The sequence below is a fragment of the Vitis riparia genome, chromosome 1 (genome assembly GCF_004353265.1).
Source record: "Vitis riparia cultivar Riparia Gloire de Montpellier isolate 1030 chromosome 1, EGFV_Vit.rip_1.0, whole genome shotgun sequence".
In the NCBI taxonomy this organism is placed as follows: Eukaryota; Viridiplantae; Streptophyta; class Magnoliopsida; order Vitales; family Vitaceae; genus Vitis; species Vitis riparia.
Genome location: NC_048431.1, coordinates 7614903 through 7632159, shown reverse-complemented (window position 1 = coordinate 7632159; position 17257 = coordinate 7614903). Strand labels below are relative to the sequence as shown.

The 17257-nt window shown below is 34.3% G+C and overlaps 2 protein-coding genes across 2 annotated transcripts; both read left to right on the top strand.

Moving 5' to 3' along the window:
- The first annotated feature begins 1609 nt into the window (after positions 1–1609).
- On the top strand, positions 1610–5258 carry LOC117910822 (protein DETOXIFICATION 30-like). Its single transcript, XM_034824992.1, has 8 exons — positions 1610–2064; positions 2150–2691; positions 2809–2898; positions 3723–3779; positions 3871–4106; positions 4327–4445; positions 4553–4639; positions 4718–5258. The coding sequence occupies exons 1-8, from the start codon at positions 1765–1767 to the stop codon at positions 4790–4792; spliced, it is 1506 nt and encodes a 501-aa protein (XP_034680883.1). The 5' UTR covers positions 1610–1764; the 3' UTR covers positions 4793–5258.
- Positions 5259–9971: 4713 nt separating this feature from the next.
- On the top strand, positions 9972–13767 carry LOC117911751 (protein DETOXIFICATION 29-like). Its single transcript, XM_034826175.1, has 9 exons — positions 9972–10224; positions 10360–10881; positions 10959–11500; positions 11706–11792; positions 12189–12245; positions 12360–12598; positions 12719–12837; positions 12988–13074; positions 13146–13767. Exons 2-9 carry the CDS (start codon positions 10549–10551, stop codon positions 13218–13220), a joined length of 1539 nt encoding a protein of 512 aa, XP_034682066.1. The 5' UTR covers positions 9972–10224; positions 10360–10548; the 3' UTR covers positions 13221–13767.
- The last annotated feature ends 3490 nt before the right edge of the window (positions 13768–17257 follow it).

Sequence of the window (17257 nt, the reverse complement as noted above, 5' to 3'; positions counted from 1 at the left end):
ATCGGTCCCATTTGAACCAGATGGTTCAATTAATTATTTTTATTTTTTTTATAGTATCAAAACAATGCCATTTTGGAGCCTATAAAAACACCTTCATCCCTCCTCCATTTGCACCAAAGGTGAAGAAGCTGTCGTCCTCAACGTGTCGCAACACCGACGCTAGCTCCCACCGATGGTCTTCTCAGCCATTACACCGATGTAATCATCCCCCCGCTGCAAAGCCCCTTCCCGGTGCCCCAAACCCCTGGCCCCCTCAAACCCGTTGCAACCATCCCTCCCCCCTCTTCTTCCACCCCCGCTGCAAAGGCCCCTCCTAGTGCCGCAAACCTGCCCTCCTTGACGGTTAAAGCACCCCTTGGAAAAACCCAACTGTGTGCACTGTGCGCCTTCATAATTTTAATGACTTTTATTATTATTATTATTATGATATTATGTTTAATATTCCATTTTTATAATTTTTTTCTTTTTTTGTTTATTTATTAGTCTTCACATCAACATTACAATGTTTTTATATGGATTGTGAGCTCAAATTGATAAAGTAAAAAATGTCTTTTATATGGATGGTATGAGATATGATTTAATGTCTTTTATATGGGTTTACATAGATGGTATGAAATATGATTTAATGGTAAAATTAAAAACATTATAATTTTAAATAAATTTTTTATTTTAAAATAAGTTTTTTATTTAAAAATAAATATTAAAATTTTAAATTTTAAATTTTAAATTAAAATTATGATTTTAATTTTAATTTATAATTTGAAATTAATTTTCTAATTTTTAAATAATATATAAATTATTATTTTTATTTTTATAATTATTTTAAATTTTAATAATTTATAAATTGTATATTTATGACGTCACCGGTTCAACCGTGATTTGACCGTCGGTTCGACCAATGAACTGTATTCTGAAAACATTGATTCTAAGTTAGTTTCTTGAAAAGACAACTTTTACGATTTTCATTTTTAGTTTAGTCATATAATAAAATAAAAAATTGAATTTTTATTAAAAGTGTTTTTTGAAAAACCCCTTCAATCTTTTATAAAAAATATTTTTGTTCCATTAAAAGTTATCTTTCGAATAAATAACTTTCATCATTTTCATTTAAATCATACATTAAAATAAATAAATTAAATTTTTATTAGAGGTATGTTTTGAAAAAACACTTTCCATAAAAAAAAAAATGTTTTTATCATATTTAAAATTGTCTCTTGAAGAAATAACTTTCACAAATTTTATTTTAATTGTAAATTTAAATATAAAAAGTTAAAATTTTGTTATAAGGTGGCTTCTAGGTTTTATAAAAATTAATTTTTGCCTCATTTATTTATTTTTTTTTTTTTCTAAAAAGGACCTTCCAAAGCAGTGTAATAACTTTTCAACCATGATCTCTGTCACATTGGCGCAAATTGCCGGTAATATTTTTCAATGTACTTTATTTTAAAAAATTATTTTTATAAGGACCGTACTTCTATCAAAATCCCTTGCGGGTTTGGTTTGTATCTTCTATTTTGATGGTAAAGACATTAATTGGATATAAAAGAATCAGCGTTTTGTGACTGAGAGGTCTTGACCATTGGGCTCATTCAGTTGTTGTGCACTTGTGCGTAGTCCATTGACTCTTACCTTAAAATTAAATTTGCTCTTGCTCTTGCTCATTGAAGCATGCCGGTAAACGCAGTACTCTGGATGGTGGAGTGTATAAATATCAGACAATGACCAAGATTATACGATAGAAAGTTTTCCCTCTAGAGGTTCACCATGGATAGTGGTGAACGACCACTTCTCTCTACGGGAGATCAGGAGGGCCCAACCCCAGAGCAAGGAACCAATTACGACAATGACATTGACCCCATTAACGGAGTTGAGGATTTCGTCAAGAAATTCTTGATTGAATCAAAGAAGCTCTGGCGTCTTGCCGGCCCAACCATCTTGTTATATCTATGCCAGTACTCCCTTGGCGCCATTACTCAGGTCTTTGCCGGCCAGGTTGGTGTCTTGGACCTTGCTGCCTTCGCGTACGAGAACTTGGTCATTGCAGGGTTCTCCTCCGGCATACTGGTACTATCTACAAATGTTGTGTCTATTTCAATAGTTGATTAATCCTTTCTGAAATCCGTTGTTATTTTATGCCTGATTCCAACAGTATGGCATGGGGAGTGCGGTGGAGACTCTTTGTGGCCAAGCTTTTGGAGCCGGGAGGGTGGATATGCTTGGAGTGTACCTGCAGAGATCGTGGATTATCCTTCTTGCCACATCCCTAGTCCTGTGTTTCCTTTACATCTTTGCAGAGCAACTGCTGAAATTCCTGGGTGAGTCCGATGAGATAGCGAAGGCAGCAGGGGACTTTGCGCCGTGGATGCTTCCCCAGCTCTTTGCTTACGCCTTGAACTATCCCATCTCCAAGTTCCTGCAGTCTCAGAGGAAGATGATGGTCATGTGTTACATATCAGCTGTGGCTCTAATACTCCACACAGTGTTTAGCTGGTTGTTGATGCTGAAGCTGGGTTGGGGTCTGGTGGGTGCAGCCGTGGTGCTCAATGTATCCTGGTGGTTCATTGTTGTGGCTCAGCTCCTGTATATTCTGAGTGGAAGCTGTGGCCGTGCGTGGTCTGGCCTCTCTTGGGAGGCCTTTCACAATCTATGGGAATTTCTCAAGTTATCCATTACATCCGCCGTAATGCTCAGGTGGGATTTCTAAACATCATCTCAAATTTGAAGGAATTTTTAATTAATAATTTTTTATACTTTAAAAAATATATTTTTTCTGTTTTTATCCGTATTTAAATTAAAAACTTTCTGCAGTTTAGAAGTGTGGTATTTGGCGATATTGATTATCTTCGCGGGGTACGTAAAAACGAACGAAGAAGTTTCTGTGGATGCGATGTCCGTATGGTAAGTTCATTTCAAATCTCTATGAAATATTATATGTTCACTAAGAACAATTAAATGCTAGCTAGAGCCCTTCAACCACAATGGAGACCTTCATCTATGGCTGTAATTGCAGTCCATTTAATATAGCGTCACGGGGTTGTTGGTCATAGATTTGTGGCCATGAATGATCATTTCTCAGTGTCATACAGTACACTGTCTACTGCTGGTCAGCATCATTTATTTCCCGTATTTTCGTTTTCAAATAAATAGTTCCAAGTTTTGGTAAATTATCAATTGTTGTCCAGTGCCTGCAGACAATAAGATGTTGACCTTGTAGACGCTTAACCACCCACTTAGCCATCAGGCCACAGGCCGGAAAACAATTCCCACCTGAGTTTCAGCAAATCTTTTACTTTAATGAAATTGTTTTTTCCAGATTTCTTCCAAGTCCCACCCTCACTTTGAAAACAATTGGCAACAAAGTTTTGTTTGGTTTTTCTTAATTTGTTGGTATGAAACTTTTGGCCACCATATGTTATATTTAAGATCTACCTTAATTTCTCATGTGTTCTATAAGCTATGCTGAGTCAAAATCATTTGCTGACTGATAGTTATGGATGAGAAAGATATCACTTAGGAAGTAGAAACCTCTCCCTGAACCATTAGACACCTGCAGGTTGACAAGACGGGGCTAATAGATGATTCAGCACGAAGGATAAACTAGCCATAAATTTTGAAAATTTGATTTGTTGCATTAAGAGATGACTCTATTGTCAACTTAATAGTATCACTAGAATGATTGATTGATAGTGTTATACTTCTTTCTTGCTTTGTGCTAACCACAGCATGAACATATTGGCCTGGGCATTGATGGTTTTTCTTGGCTTCAACGCTGGTATAAGGTCTGTTGCAGAAAACACAATTACTCTATCCATTTTTGTATATATGTATTGAAGGGAAAATAATTCTGACCAGAATTTGAGATATGTGCAGCGTACGGGTGTCAAATGAACTGGGGGCAAGTCATCCAAGAAGCACAAAATTTTCAATAGTAGTTGCTATAATAACATCATTATCTACTGCTTTCGTCCTCGCACTCATTCCGATCATCTTCGCAAAGCAGTATCCTTCCTGGTTTTCAACAGATGCCCTAGTGAAAGAGCTTGTTTATAAGCTCACGCCTTTGCTAGCCATCAGCGTTGTCAACAATGTTCAACCTGTTCTATCCGGTATTTATTTATTTTCCCTTCAGACTTGTCCTTATTTCTACTATTCTTGTAGCTGTCTTATATAACACTCTTAATTCATAGATTAATATTGAAGCTATCAACAAAGGGATTTTTCTGCATCAAAATCATTTTGTCTGTTTCAATTTTTTTGCTTTAAAGTTTTTATTTCTGAGATAGAGGCAAGGCAAAAGACTGACCAGTGGTGATTATATTTATGTAGGGGTGGCTGTTGGAGCAGGATGGCAAACGTTGGTAGCTTATGTGAATATTGGGTGCAACTACATATTTGGGATTCCTTTAGGTCTAGTACTGGGTTTGAAGCTCGGCTTAGGTGTTGAGGTATGTTAAGAAAACTCACTCTCTCTTGATGCATGTGCCCTAGAAGGGGATTTCTATTTCAAATTTTCAATAGAAATACATAACTTATGGTTGTTGATCATATTCAGGGAATTTGGAGTGGAATGCTGTCAGGGACAATGATACAAACTTGTATCCTCTTTATAATTATTTACAGAACCGACTGGAACAAAGAGGTAACATCCCTCACCTTTTTGAAGTAGTCTCATGCATACACTAAGTGGTTGAGATGATATACATGGTGTCAAATGCAGGCCTCCGTGTCAGGAGACAGAATAAGAAAATGGGGAGGGGACACAGCTTCCGCAGAGAATGATGTCGAGAAATGATGAAGTGATGTATCCATGAAGTATCACACAAGTGAGCTGAAAAGCAACTTAATTATCTCATCAACAATTCAGGGCCAGTGCCTCCAAACCCCTCTTTCCTATATCTTTTTTAGTAATCCAGTTACATATGGAGCATTAAAAAAAAAAAAAAAACAAGAAAGGCCCTTTCATATGATCTGAATTTCTGCATTTGCAATTGCGAAAAGGGATTTTTGGTTAGATGGGAGATTTGAGCTCTTCAACAACAAAAATTGAGATTGGAGAACTTGTGCCAAATACTTGAATCACCCATAGAAATTCAATTGCTACAGAGTACATCAACAGATGAATGCTCTCTTGAGTGTGCACTGATGGGTCCGATGCTTAATTCCTTGCTCCGGAACTGATGACACTGCGTAATACAAACATAATGTCCAGGTTTAATATGTTCGTCTGTTTGTTGAAATCGAATATTATGAGTTTTCACTATTGAACTTTAAAATAAAATCCACGACATGAGAAAGAAAACATGTATGGATCAAGAAAATCCAACTTGCACTGCAAAACAATTGCAATAATGAGTTGAAGAAAATTTTGACTTGCAAATGAGTCAGGAGACTATATATCAAATACAATTAAGTGACATTTAGGGTGTCTCTCAATTGATCTCGAAAAATGTGATGTTAAATGACATAAAGATGTAAAATTTTAAATTTTAAATGAGAGAATTTTTTTAATTAAAAATTTAAATTGTTGAAGATCTCAAATTTAAGAAATTTGGAAAAATGTTCTTCTAAAAATATTTTGAAAAAGATACTAGATTCTCTAAATATATTTCCAAAAATCTTGTCATATAAAAACTCCTTTAACTCTAGCACACTTCCAATTTAAACAAATATTTATTTTGGAAACTCATTCTCAAGAAAATTTAGTTTCCATAAGAAAATCGAAAACCCACTTTTTAATTATTTTCTCTAAATTTGAATATATTTTCAAAAATTGTCTCATATATCAAATATGCATAAATAAGGAAAATATAACAAAATATGAAAATAAAAATAAAAATGAAAATAAAACATGGCCTTAGGATCTTGCTGCATATTTGGTGAGCCTAAATATTGAATTTTTCAGAAATCCAAATACACAAAAAATTACCTCTAACAAATTACGGGGTAGCAAAATTACAAAAACCCTAAAATATCCCTAAAATCGATCCTAAATCGCTCTGGTTGTCACCACAACCCCAACTATGAGAACCATCAAAACTCTTCTTTGATCACTTTCCCATAAAAAAATCTTGTTTTTTTCCCATTGAGAATTCACTATGAATGCTTTGTGGTCGATTAGAGTGCCTTATGCCTCTCATAGGTTATATAGATTAATCAAAACAAAAACTTTTACAATGTAATGAAAAGTCCTCTACTGCTTCAAATTGAAGCATGCAACCAATCTCTGAAAAACTAGATTTTTACATTCCAACAAAAATTCTATACCCCTATAGAAAGTACAACCCATCCCGAGAACAAGAAAGCAAACATATTCCAAATCCATAACAAAAGAATGGAGTTAGTGAGTTTCTATTCAAGTTTTTCAACTGGATTTTTTGCATTCAAGTTTTTCTCTTAAGTTGGTGAGTTTGTCATCATGACTAAAAGGATGGAGTTGGAAGAGTCAATAGAAATAGTGACAATGCCGTGAATTGCTTTGGAAGCATGGCATGAGATATTGGTGTAGACCCGCTACTAGACTCATTACAGAGTAGAGCCAAACTTAGAGTTTAAGGCTTTTTCTAGGGTATGGTACCACTTGCTCAACCATGGTTTTCTACTTTGTCCTCAACAAAGCTAATAAGACGATTGGGTCCTTAGGAGAAGTCAATTCAAAATTTGTGGCTTGATTAGGGAAAAATGTAGTTTGAGTTTGTTGTTAGTAAGTTCCTTTTGCCTTACTTCAAATTATGGAACCATAACTTTTCTTCAACTCTAGAGATATTTTTCAGTTATAAATAGATATAATATGGAGAGATTGTTCCACAAGACGTGTAAGAAATTTGTACACACAAATTATCTTAAAGAAAATTAGTTGTCAAATGAAAATTTAATTAATTTAAGAAATGAGGTGCAATCTTATATAATCATCTAATCCTTCTAAGAAGGTACTTGAGTTGAGCTTTGACTTGGTTTAGACCTTAGCATGTCTTGAGTTGGAGCTTGAACTTTAGACTCATGTTTAATAAGGGCATAATATTTGATCTCAAATTGAAGACACCTCAAACTTTATCTTCGAATCTTCTAACTTGACTCTCGAATCTTCAAATTTGTTCATTTGTTCTTTGAATCCTCAAACTAGGTTTTTGAATCTTGAAATTTGTTCTTTGAATCTTGGAGTTTGATCTTTAAATCTTTGAAGGGTTTTAAGAACTTTTTAAAATCATGAGTCAAGTTTTTCTCAAATCTTTTCAAGTGTGGAATTCTTCCTTTGTCGATATGATTTTGCTAAAGAATAATTTTTTTTTATTTAACTTGAAAACAACTTGTTATCCATAAGAATTTTGTTATTTAACTTGAAAATAACTTGTTTTCGTCTTGCGTAATATTTTATTGGGATCTTAGTGGATGCATATCATTTTCTACACCTGATGGTCAATAAATGGTTGATATGCAATTGAATTGTGAAGAGTTATAAAGCACTAAAATCCATATTAATATTTATCCTTATGTCACATTTTCTTGTATGTTCTTCATATCAAATTTAGGGTTCACATGCAAAGAAAGATTTTACATGCACATTGTCAAAATAATAAAAACACATGTTATTTTTCTCCTTTCCAATCTATTTATCTTTTAAGTAAAGAGTGAAGTGTTTGGGAGAATATATAAACTTTTAAATAATGTTTATTGTGTAATATTCCTTATATTTTTATCTTGAATCATTCGAGTGATGCATGAGACCGGTATATTTTAAAACATCATTTTCGTTTAACATTCCTACCAAACAAGTTAAACCACTTTGAAAATTCGATGAAACAATATGAGGTGTGATGACCGGTAGGTTTCGACAAAACTAAATAAAGAAAAAAAGTATGTAGTCAGTATTCCTAAAACAAAAAAAACAAAACTAGAATATTTTATTTAATAATTATTTATTTGATTTATATTAAGATATATGTTTATTATTTTAAACATTAGGTAATGGTGTAGGGTAGAAGATTAATATATTGTACTTGAAAATGTAGACCTTATGAGATGGTCTTTTGTTTTTTTATTATTTTTTTCTTTAGAGTTTTTTATTCATTTTATTGATTGTATCATTAGTTTGTGGCTAATATTGAATTGATTAAGTTAATGAATATTATAAAAATATTTTTATGATTTATATTCAAACACTAAATAATTCATCATAAAAATATTAATAATAAAATTATTATTTTATTAAACACTTGGTTGTTGTTGTTGTTCTTGTTATAAATTTTTTTGTGGGATCTATAATTATTATTATTATTATAAAAATTTTTGTAGGATTTATAGTAGTAGCGAAGGGATTGGGTCAATATATATGTGATGCGTATATGTATAAGTTTTAGGATGATAACTATACTTCTACCATAATCACTCGCAACTCTCACATCTTGTATCAAAATTTTAATATAGTGAATTTTTTTTTCTTTTATTTGTGATTTTTTTTGTTTAAAATTTTCTACGTAAATTTATGTATTTTTATTCGGTTTGTATTTTCTTCTATTTCTTATTCTCGTTATTTTATAACAATTATTATTATTATTATTATTATTTTAAGATGCACTTTCAAACTATTAGTACAGAACAAATCTAATCATCGAATTAAGAATCACTCCCAAACTAGTCCTAGATGTCAAATAATTTGACTATATCTTTTTGGGGATTACTCGATGCATGAATCAAAAGAAAGTTAAAGACCTTAGAGCTAGCTTTCTTGTCTGGAAAGCCTAAACAATAAAACCTAATGAAATTAATTAGCAGTTTTATTAGATGATTTTCTTGTCTATATATTCAACTACACCGACGCCAACTTGTAGATGTTTTTATACCCATACATAAAAGTGAAACATGAAAAGTCAAAAGTGAAGCACTTAAATATAAAGCAATTATCCTATCATTGACGAGTTGCGCATGCCAATTTGGACATATGTATAAATGTATGCATGCCTAACACCTTGATGGGGACGACAATTTTGTCTCTTTACTATGGCAGTACTATGAACTGCATGTTAAAACTATTTGATTCAGAATTCCACGGCCCTAAGAATCGACTTTACAGAAGAGAAAGTCGGTGGGATGAAACCACCGTTTACGTTTGGTGTATCTGTCATTTTCTGTGCCGCAGTCATATCTACCATTCAACTGTACTTTTTAAATCCAAGTTCCAGATTTTCAGCTGACCCACCAAATATAAACATAGTATGGACACGTAGTTTCCCAATTCTTTGCAGTACTTCCAAGGAAGACAGCCAAATTAATAATAGGAAATACTGGTCAAGACTCAAGGGGTCGTCCATATGGAATATTTTTATCTAAATGTTGGATTACTACTTGTCTTAAGTTAATGGGGATGATTAGATGTGCCTCCTTCGTCAGTGAAGGATCTTTATGCAGCAGATATTCATATATATATCCAACACCAGGTGAGTGACAAGTTAGTTGCATCAAATATAATCTTTGTTAATGAATAGATTCCTATGTTGGAGAGAGAAACTCTGATGACCCAATCTTAGAAGGTAGCCCTTGGTAATTAGCATCTTTTCCGTTTGTTTAGATGACTCCCACGCGGGAGAAATGGGATGGTTGCTTTGGTGATCTAATAATAGGGTAATGGTTTTTAAACGACCATCTTCTTAATTCTTTTCTGTTTAAAGTAAAGAGATCTTCTTCTCTATCATAGACCGGGATAGCTCTAGAATAATGGTTGCAATGAGTGGTTTAAAATAATTGCGATCATGTTATCAGATACACATTTTCTTTGTGGCTTTCTACATCTTCTTCCTTTTTGTCGGGACACACAAATTTTCAAACAAAATGGAGTCAAGAAAGTGGACTAACTACAGAACTAGGTACTTTTCCACCACATGGTTTGGCTTGCACGGCATCACCCGGGAGTAGCTAGAACTATATGCTCTCAATGTGTTCGGCTGGATAATGGAATCATAGGAAGTCTTTAACGCTTTTGTCCAGACAGACGCAGCCAGTCAAATGACTCAAATTTGATAAACTCAAGCATTTTCTTGGAAGCACATCAATCACCCCATATGTATTTATTTTTCCCGCAATGGTAGTGGTGCCTGCAAGCAATATATGGATGGAGAGTTGTTCGATCCTGTTTAATAATAAGGATGATGGTACATTCAATCCACTCTTTTGGATAGGCATTCAATCAAGTCGTCTGTGTTAAACTTGAACCCTTTCTCATCATAATCGGAGGTAGGTCCAATCATATGAAAGTACTGTTATATGAAGGATTGAAAGTTTTGTTTAAATAGATACAAAATATAAATATTTTTTATTTTATTATAAATATCTATGTCATCCCATTCCTCTGAGAAAGGCTGTTTGCAGCACTAAATGCTTCCATTCCAGAGTGGGTAAATCCTCCGTAGCACGCCTCCTAGTCAAGCGGACTTTGTACTGAAAGTTCCATTAATGGCTTACTGAAGTACGGTGGTGCTGCATTTCCCCAGCGTACAGATTCCAATCAGCCGCCCAAAATTATTAGGCTGAAATTCTGCTCAAGGTCCCCTCCCCACCATGGAGAATGATGAGCAACCACTTCTCTCTACAACACATGATCAGGAGCAAACTCAGAATCCAAGACCAGCAAAAACTGGTTTTTTTTCATTCCTGGCTGCCAATTATGACGACGACATGGATCCTATTAACGGAGTTGGAGATTTCTTCAGAGAGTTCCGTGTTGAATCAAAGAAACTCTGGCATATTGCCGGGCCAGCCATCTTCACATATCTATGCCGCTACTCCCTCGGCGCAATTACTCAAGTCTTTGTGGGCCACATTGGAGCCCTGCAACTTGCTGCCTTTGCAGTTGAGAACTCCGTCATTTCCATGTTCTCCTTGGGCACCATGGTACTACGCATCTCATCTTGTTATCTTTTCACTTAATTAAAATCTACCAATTTAGATGATGAAATGAATTCAAACAGCTTGGCATGGGGAGCGCCCTGGAGACACTTTGTGGGCAAGCGTTTGGAGCAGGGCAACTGGATATGCTAGGGGTGTACATGCAGAGATCATGGATTATCCTTGTTACCACAGCCTTACCCCTAAGTTTGATCTACATCTTTGCAGAGAAAATCTTGAAACTAATAGGTGAGACAGAGGAGATTTCCAAGGCAGCAGGTGTTTTCGCACTGTGGATGCTTCCCCAGCTCTTCTCTTATGCTCTGAGCTTTCCCATAAGCAAGTTCCTGCAGTCCCAAAGGAAGATGTTGGTGTTGAGCTTGACAGCGGGTGTGACACTAGTTCTTCACACATTTTTTAGCTGGCTCCTCATCATGAAGTTGGGATGGGGTCTGGTGGGTGCAGCCGTGGTGCTGAATGTATCTAGTTGGTTACCGGTTGCGGCGAACTTCTCATATATTTTGAGTGGAAGCTGTGGCCAAGCATGGTCTGGCTTCTCCTCGAAGGCCTTTCAAAATCTCTGGGCATTCGTTAAGTTATCCCTTGCTTCAGCTGTCATGCTCTGGTCAAATTTCTAACCCCGGACTACTCTAATCTCGCTTCTATGTTCTATTGAAAGTAGCTAAAGTACACAAAAATTCTTCCTTCAATTCCTTGCTTTTTTACATCAATGTCAAACTGTTCAAGAGTAGTAGATCATTCACTGGCTCTTTTTTTCTATATTCAATTCTGGGATTTCTAACCTTTCTATCTTTTTAAAACCTCTGCAGTTTGGAAGTGTGGTACTTCATGGTATTAATCCTCTTTGCCGGGTACCTAAAAAATGCTGAAGTTTCTGTGGATGCCTTGTCCATATGGTTAGTTCTCTTACCAAATTTTATGTAAGATTACATATATTGACATTGATATATGCCATTTGACCGCTGAACAATATTCTAAAGCAGAGCTGCTCAACTGCATCATCTTTCATTTAGAAAAAAGGAAAATATCAAATGAAAAATAAAAAGACATCAAACTTTATTTCTTCTATTGATTAACAATGTTTTAATCACTCAATTATAACCCATTACATGTGAACCATGCTTTAATGATTTCAATATAAACCATTACATGTGACATTACAAGAATGTACAAACCTTTACTTCAACCTCCAATTAAATACTGGAATGACAACACCAATTAACTCCCTAATGAAACCAAGCCTAAGACAGGACCCGAATTTTGATTTTTTTCATGAACTATTGAACTTGCAGTATGACTATATTGGGCTGGGCAGTAATGCTATCTATTGGATTCAATGCAGCTGTAAGGTTTGTTGCAGATCAAACATAAGTTTGTCTTTGCCCAGATATTTACAAGAGAAAAAATTTAAAGAGAAAAAGAAAAAGAAACTTATGATAATGTCAATTTGAACATATGTGCAGCGTAAGGGTGTCAAATGAATTAGGGGCAAGTCACCCAAGAACTGCAAAATTTTCAGTAGCAGTCGCCGCTATAACTTCATTTCTCATCTCTGTCGTCCTCTCACTCATTCTAATTGCTGCTCGAAGACAGTACCCGGACTTGTTTTCCAGCAATGCAGAAATCAAAAAGCTCGTTTACAGCCTCACTCCGTTGCTGGCTGTCTGCATTGTTATTAACAATATTCAACCTGTTCTTTCGGGTATTTATTCTTTTCTTTTTTTCTCCAATGTCGCCCATGAAATATTATGTTCATATCCTTTTACATTGCTCAGAAAGAGGCAAGGCAATTACTGACCATTGGGTGAGCATATTGCTTTAGGGGTTGCTGTTGGAGCAGGATGGCAAGCTTTTATTGCTTATGTGAACATTGGGTGCTACTATGTAATTGGGGTCCCCATGGGCCTCCTATTGGGTTTCAAGCTCGACTTGGGCGTCAAGGTGATTCACTCTCTGTTTGTGTGCCTAGAAGGGGATTGAAATTCTACTTCGAAAACAACAGCCATTTTTGTTTCTCCTAGACTTATGTGGTTGGAGGGATGTATGAGCATGTCTCTGTGGTAATAGCTGATAGTCGTTGATTATTTTCAGGGAATATGGTGCGGGATGCTGTCAGGGACAGTTATACAAACTTGCATCCTGTTTGGGATGATATATAGAACCAACTGGAATACTGAGGTAATATCTGCATACATTATTTTTCATTCATACAGAGACTAGTGCTCATCATAATCTGGTGGTACATACAGGCTTCAATGGCTGAAGAACGAATAAGAAAATGGGGAGGAGCTGAAACTGCAAAAGAGAATCATTCAGAGAATTGAATAGAGTTCAAGAATGCACGAAAGCAAGTGGGATTTCTTCTGCGAAAATGCAGACACAAGTAACACAGAAAAGCAATATACTCAGCCACAGTTCTCTACCTCAATGGTCTAACTTCTCCAAGGACCAAAAACGGTCAACTGATAGCAACTAGAATAGTGGCCCAGTTTTTCTTCCTCGACTTTAATACTAGGCCCGAGTTAGAAGTTAGAAAGTAGAAATGTCCAGCAAGTTGACCTAGGAAAATTAAACGGTCATCTTCTACTGGCATTTGTGTTTTAAGTCTAGTTTTTAGAGCGATCTAGTCTTATCATAAAGATTCCTTATCTCTACATTTGAGCACATGAATTAAAAAGCAAAGAAAAAAGCAAATGGAATTTTCAAATGGAAGAGTGGTGTTACCGGTTTGCATGGTCCCTACCATACAACTCAGTGATTCGAAAATTGACATTAAGAGCTATGTACTCTTCAAGGTTGTATTTCCCAACCTTGTGCTCCCTCTGTTAGTTCTTTAAATGACCATCTTCTTAGTTCCACTTCATGCCACTAAATAAATAAATTGAAGAAGCATTTGGGGTGAGATAATATTCTTTTTGGAATACATTAGTTCCCTATAAGCTTCTAAAAAAGAAATTAAATTTGCTGTTGACTAAATTGGAAAACTGAATTGTCTTTGGGTTATAGGATGTTGGCTAGCCATAGATATCAGGTCTTATTTAGTTGCTCTATTTGATCTAACTATTCATGTTTATTCATTTAGTCATGAATCGCCATTGTTGAATATTTTGCACATAAAATTTAGAATAATGGTTGTAATGGGTGGTTTAAAAAGGTTGTGATCATCTTATTAGCCTATCAGGTGCATATTTTCTTTGGGTTTTCGGCATCTTTCTTCCGTTTTGTCTGGACACAGAATTTTCCATACATCATGGATTAAGAAATGACTTGTAATTATAACATGAATAAATTGAACACAATTTAGTCAACAAAATGGACTATCTACCAAACTTAGTGTAGTTTTTCTACTTTAGTGTTTGATTTGAGTGGCATTAATTATGACGACTTCCATGTCCGAAAACATCTTATCGTCCAAACCCGGGGGTTGGTCCTGTTGTTAGAGCATCTAATCTCAGTGTGCTTGGCTGGAAAAATGAACTCGTTGACTGTCTTCAGTACTCCTAACACTATCGTCCGATCAGAGGCAACCATCCAAGTTTGGTAAACTTATTGTCACTGCATTTTCATGGAAGCACATCAGTCACCCCACACGTATTTGTTTCCTGGAATCATGTGCTTGCACCGTTGCAGGTACGTGGACATCGAGGGGTCAAGGGCCAAGAGTTGTTCTATTCAAAAATCATCTTAACCCTTCGGCTATGGTGCCTGCAATAAACATATAGATGCAGAGTTACGCGGGTTGAAGGAGAAAGGAACCCATTCTGATTCCATTGAAACAGTTTTTCTTTGCCATTTGACCGCTGCACAATATTCTAATGCAGAACTGCTCAACTGCATCACATGAGCAGTGGGGGAAGATCATGATAATCATCTTTCATTTAGAAAAAGAAAAATATCAAATGAAAAATAAAAAGACACCAAACTTTTTTTCTTTTATTAATCGAGTGTTTTACCCACACAATTATAACCCATTACATGTGAACCATGCTTTAATGATTCTAATATAATCCATTGCACGTGACATTACAAGAATGTAGAAAACTTTATTTTAACATCCAATTAAAAGGTTCGTATATGAGTTTTTAATATGGTTCGACCAATAATACATACTTTCACATGTAAAGTAGAGCATTTCATTATATAGTAGAGCATAGGCGTATTAAAAAAATAAATACAACTATTAAATCCTTTTCTATCTCTATTTTGAACCATAAATTATTTTGTTCCACCATAGGTTTCTCACATTGTCTCCTATCTATACCCTAATAAGCCATATTGCTCCACCGGAAGTATTTCACTCTTTCTCACATCTCTGCTCACTGTCATAAGTTTTTCCTCTCATCATATATAGAATATTTATATAAATATTTTCACTAGTTTCCTTATCTGGTAAGGAATATTATAAAGTGGAAAAATATTTATATAATATTTCTTTTACAAAGAAAAGTATATTCCAAATAGGAATTTCTGTACCTCCACCACTATTAAACTTACGGAATATAGGGGTAATGCTATCTATCGGATTCATTGCAGCCAGTTGTAACGCTTGTTGCATAAACATAAGTTTGTCTTTTCCCAGATATTTACAAAAGAAATTTTAAAAGAGAAAAAAAAAAGCGATATTGTCAATTTGAACATATGTGCAGCGTAAGGGTGTTAAATGAATTGCAAGTCACTCGGGAACTGCAAAATTTTCATTTCTAATCTCTCATCCTTGCATTCATTCTAATTGTGGCTTGGAGACATTAACTGGACTTGTTTTCCAGAAATATTGCAGAAATCAAAGATTTTGTATACAGCCTCACTCCGTTGCTGGCTGTCTGCATTGTTATTAACCATATTAAACCTGTTCTTTCAGGTATTAATTCAATTTTTTCCACTGCCTATTTGTCCTATATGTTCATCTCATTTTACTTGGCTCAGAAAGAGGCAAGGCAACCACTGAGCATATTGATTCAGGGGTTGCTGTTGGAGGCTTGGAGCAGGATGGCAAACTTTTATGGCTTATGTGAACATTGGTTGTTAATACGTGATTGGGGGTTCCTATGGGCCTCAAACGTGAGTTAAAAGGCAAAGAAAAAGGAAATGGAATTTGCGAATGGGAGAGTGGTGCTGCAGGTTTGGAATCAAGCTTGTTATTTAGGTAGTGGTTTAGCCAAATTCAGTGCAAAATTATCTCTTAAAGATTCTACCATCAATGTCTGAGTCATCGAGATTCGTAGATGTATGCGGATCAAGATTGCCTCAAATCCTTAGTAACAAGCTGAAACCTTCACTGCGTATTTGAGAAGAAGGTTATTGTATGTAGTCCAACAATCACTAGGTTATGACCGCATTGCATTGTCCTCTCCAAAGCCCGAAAAAGGGATTTTGAAAAAAGAAAAAAATACTGCAGCTTTAGAAAATACTTTTTTAAAATATAATAATTCAGAAAAAAAAATTCAAATTTATAATATTTTCAACAAATTCAATTCAAAGTTGTTTTTTAAAAAAACAACTTGAATTGAATTTTGAAGTTATTTAAACTCAAATTATCTCTTTAAAAGATAAATTCGAATTTGATATCATAGAAAATATAGCAGATTTGAAAATACTTCTAAAACGGTCATATTTTAATAAATATATTAAAATTAAAATAAATAAATAAAGTCATTTGTCTCAAAATCCTCCTAAAAGAGAACCCAAGCTTGATTGTAATTAAGGATTAAAATATCGAGTTTAGGTGGACTTCAATATGATATATATATATATATATATATATATATATATATATATATATATATATATATATATATATGACAAAAATATTAAGGTACCGATATTTCAATAATTTGTTGGAAATTTCACCAATTTTTTGGCATTTATCGGCATTTTACCAATTTTCCATATTTTGGGGTGGTCAAAGCAGGAGAGGGAATGGTGGTTAGCCTAAAGGTTCACCATGTAGTTGAGCCAACCACTAAGCAAGCTTACCCCTTATTATGTATATTGCACCAAATATATATAGACTAAAACTTATCGTATAAACATAATATTAAATGAATATTTTAATAAACAATTAAATTAATTATAATTATTTTATAACTAAATGAAAAAATTTCATTTAATGATATTAATTAAATATTAAAAATTATACATATATTATCATTTATTTTATATTATTTAATATAATTGAATTAAATATATTATAGTTTTAATATTAAATATATTTTAAAATTAGACATTTTATAATAAAAAATCACAATATTATTATCAAATAATATTTGATATGATTTAATAATAAATGTAAACTTATGAAATTTATGTTTTTTATCGACACATATAATATTATTATCAAATATAATAAATTATATCATACATA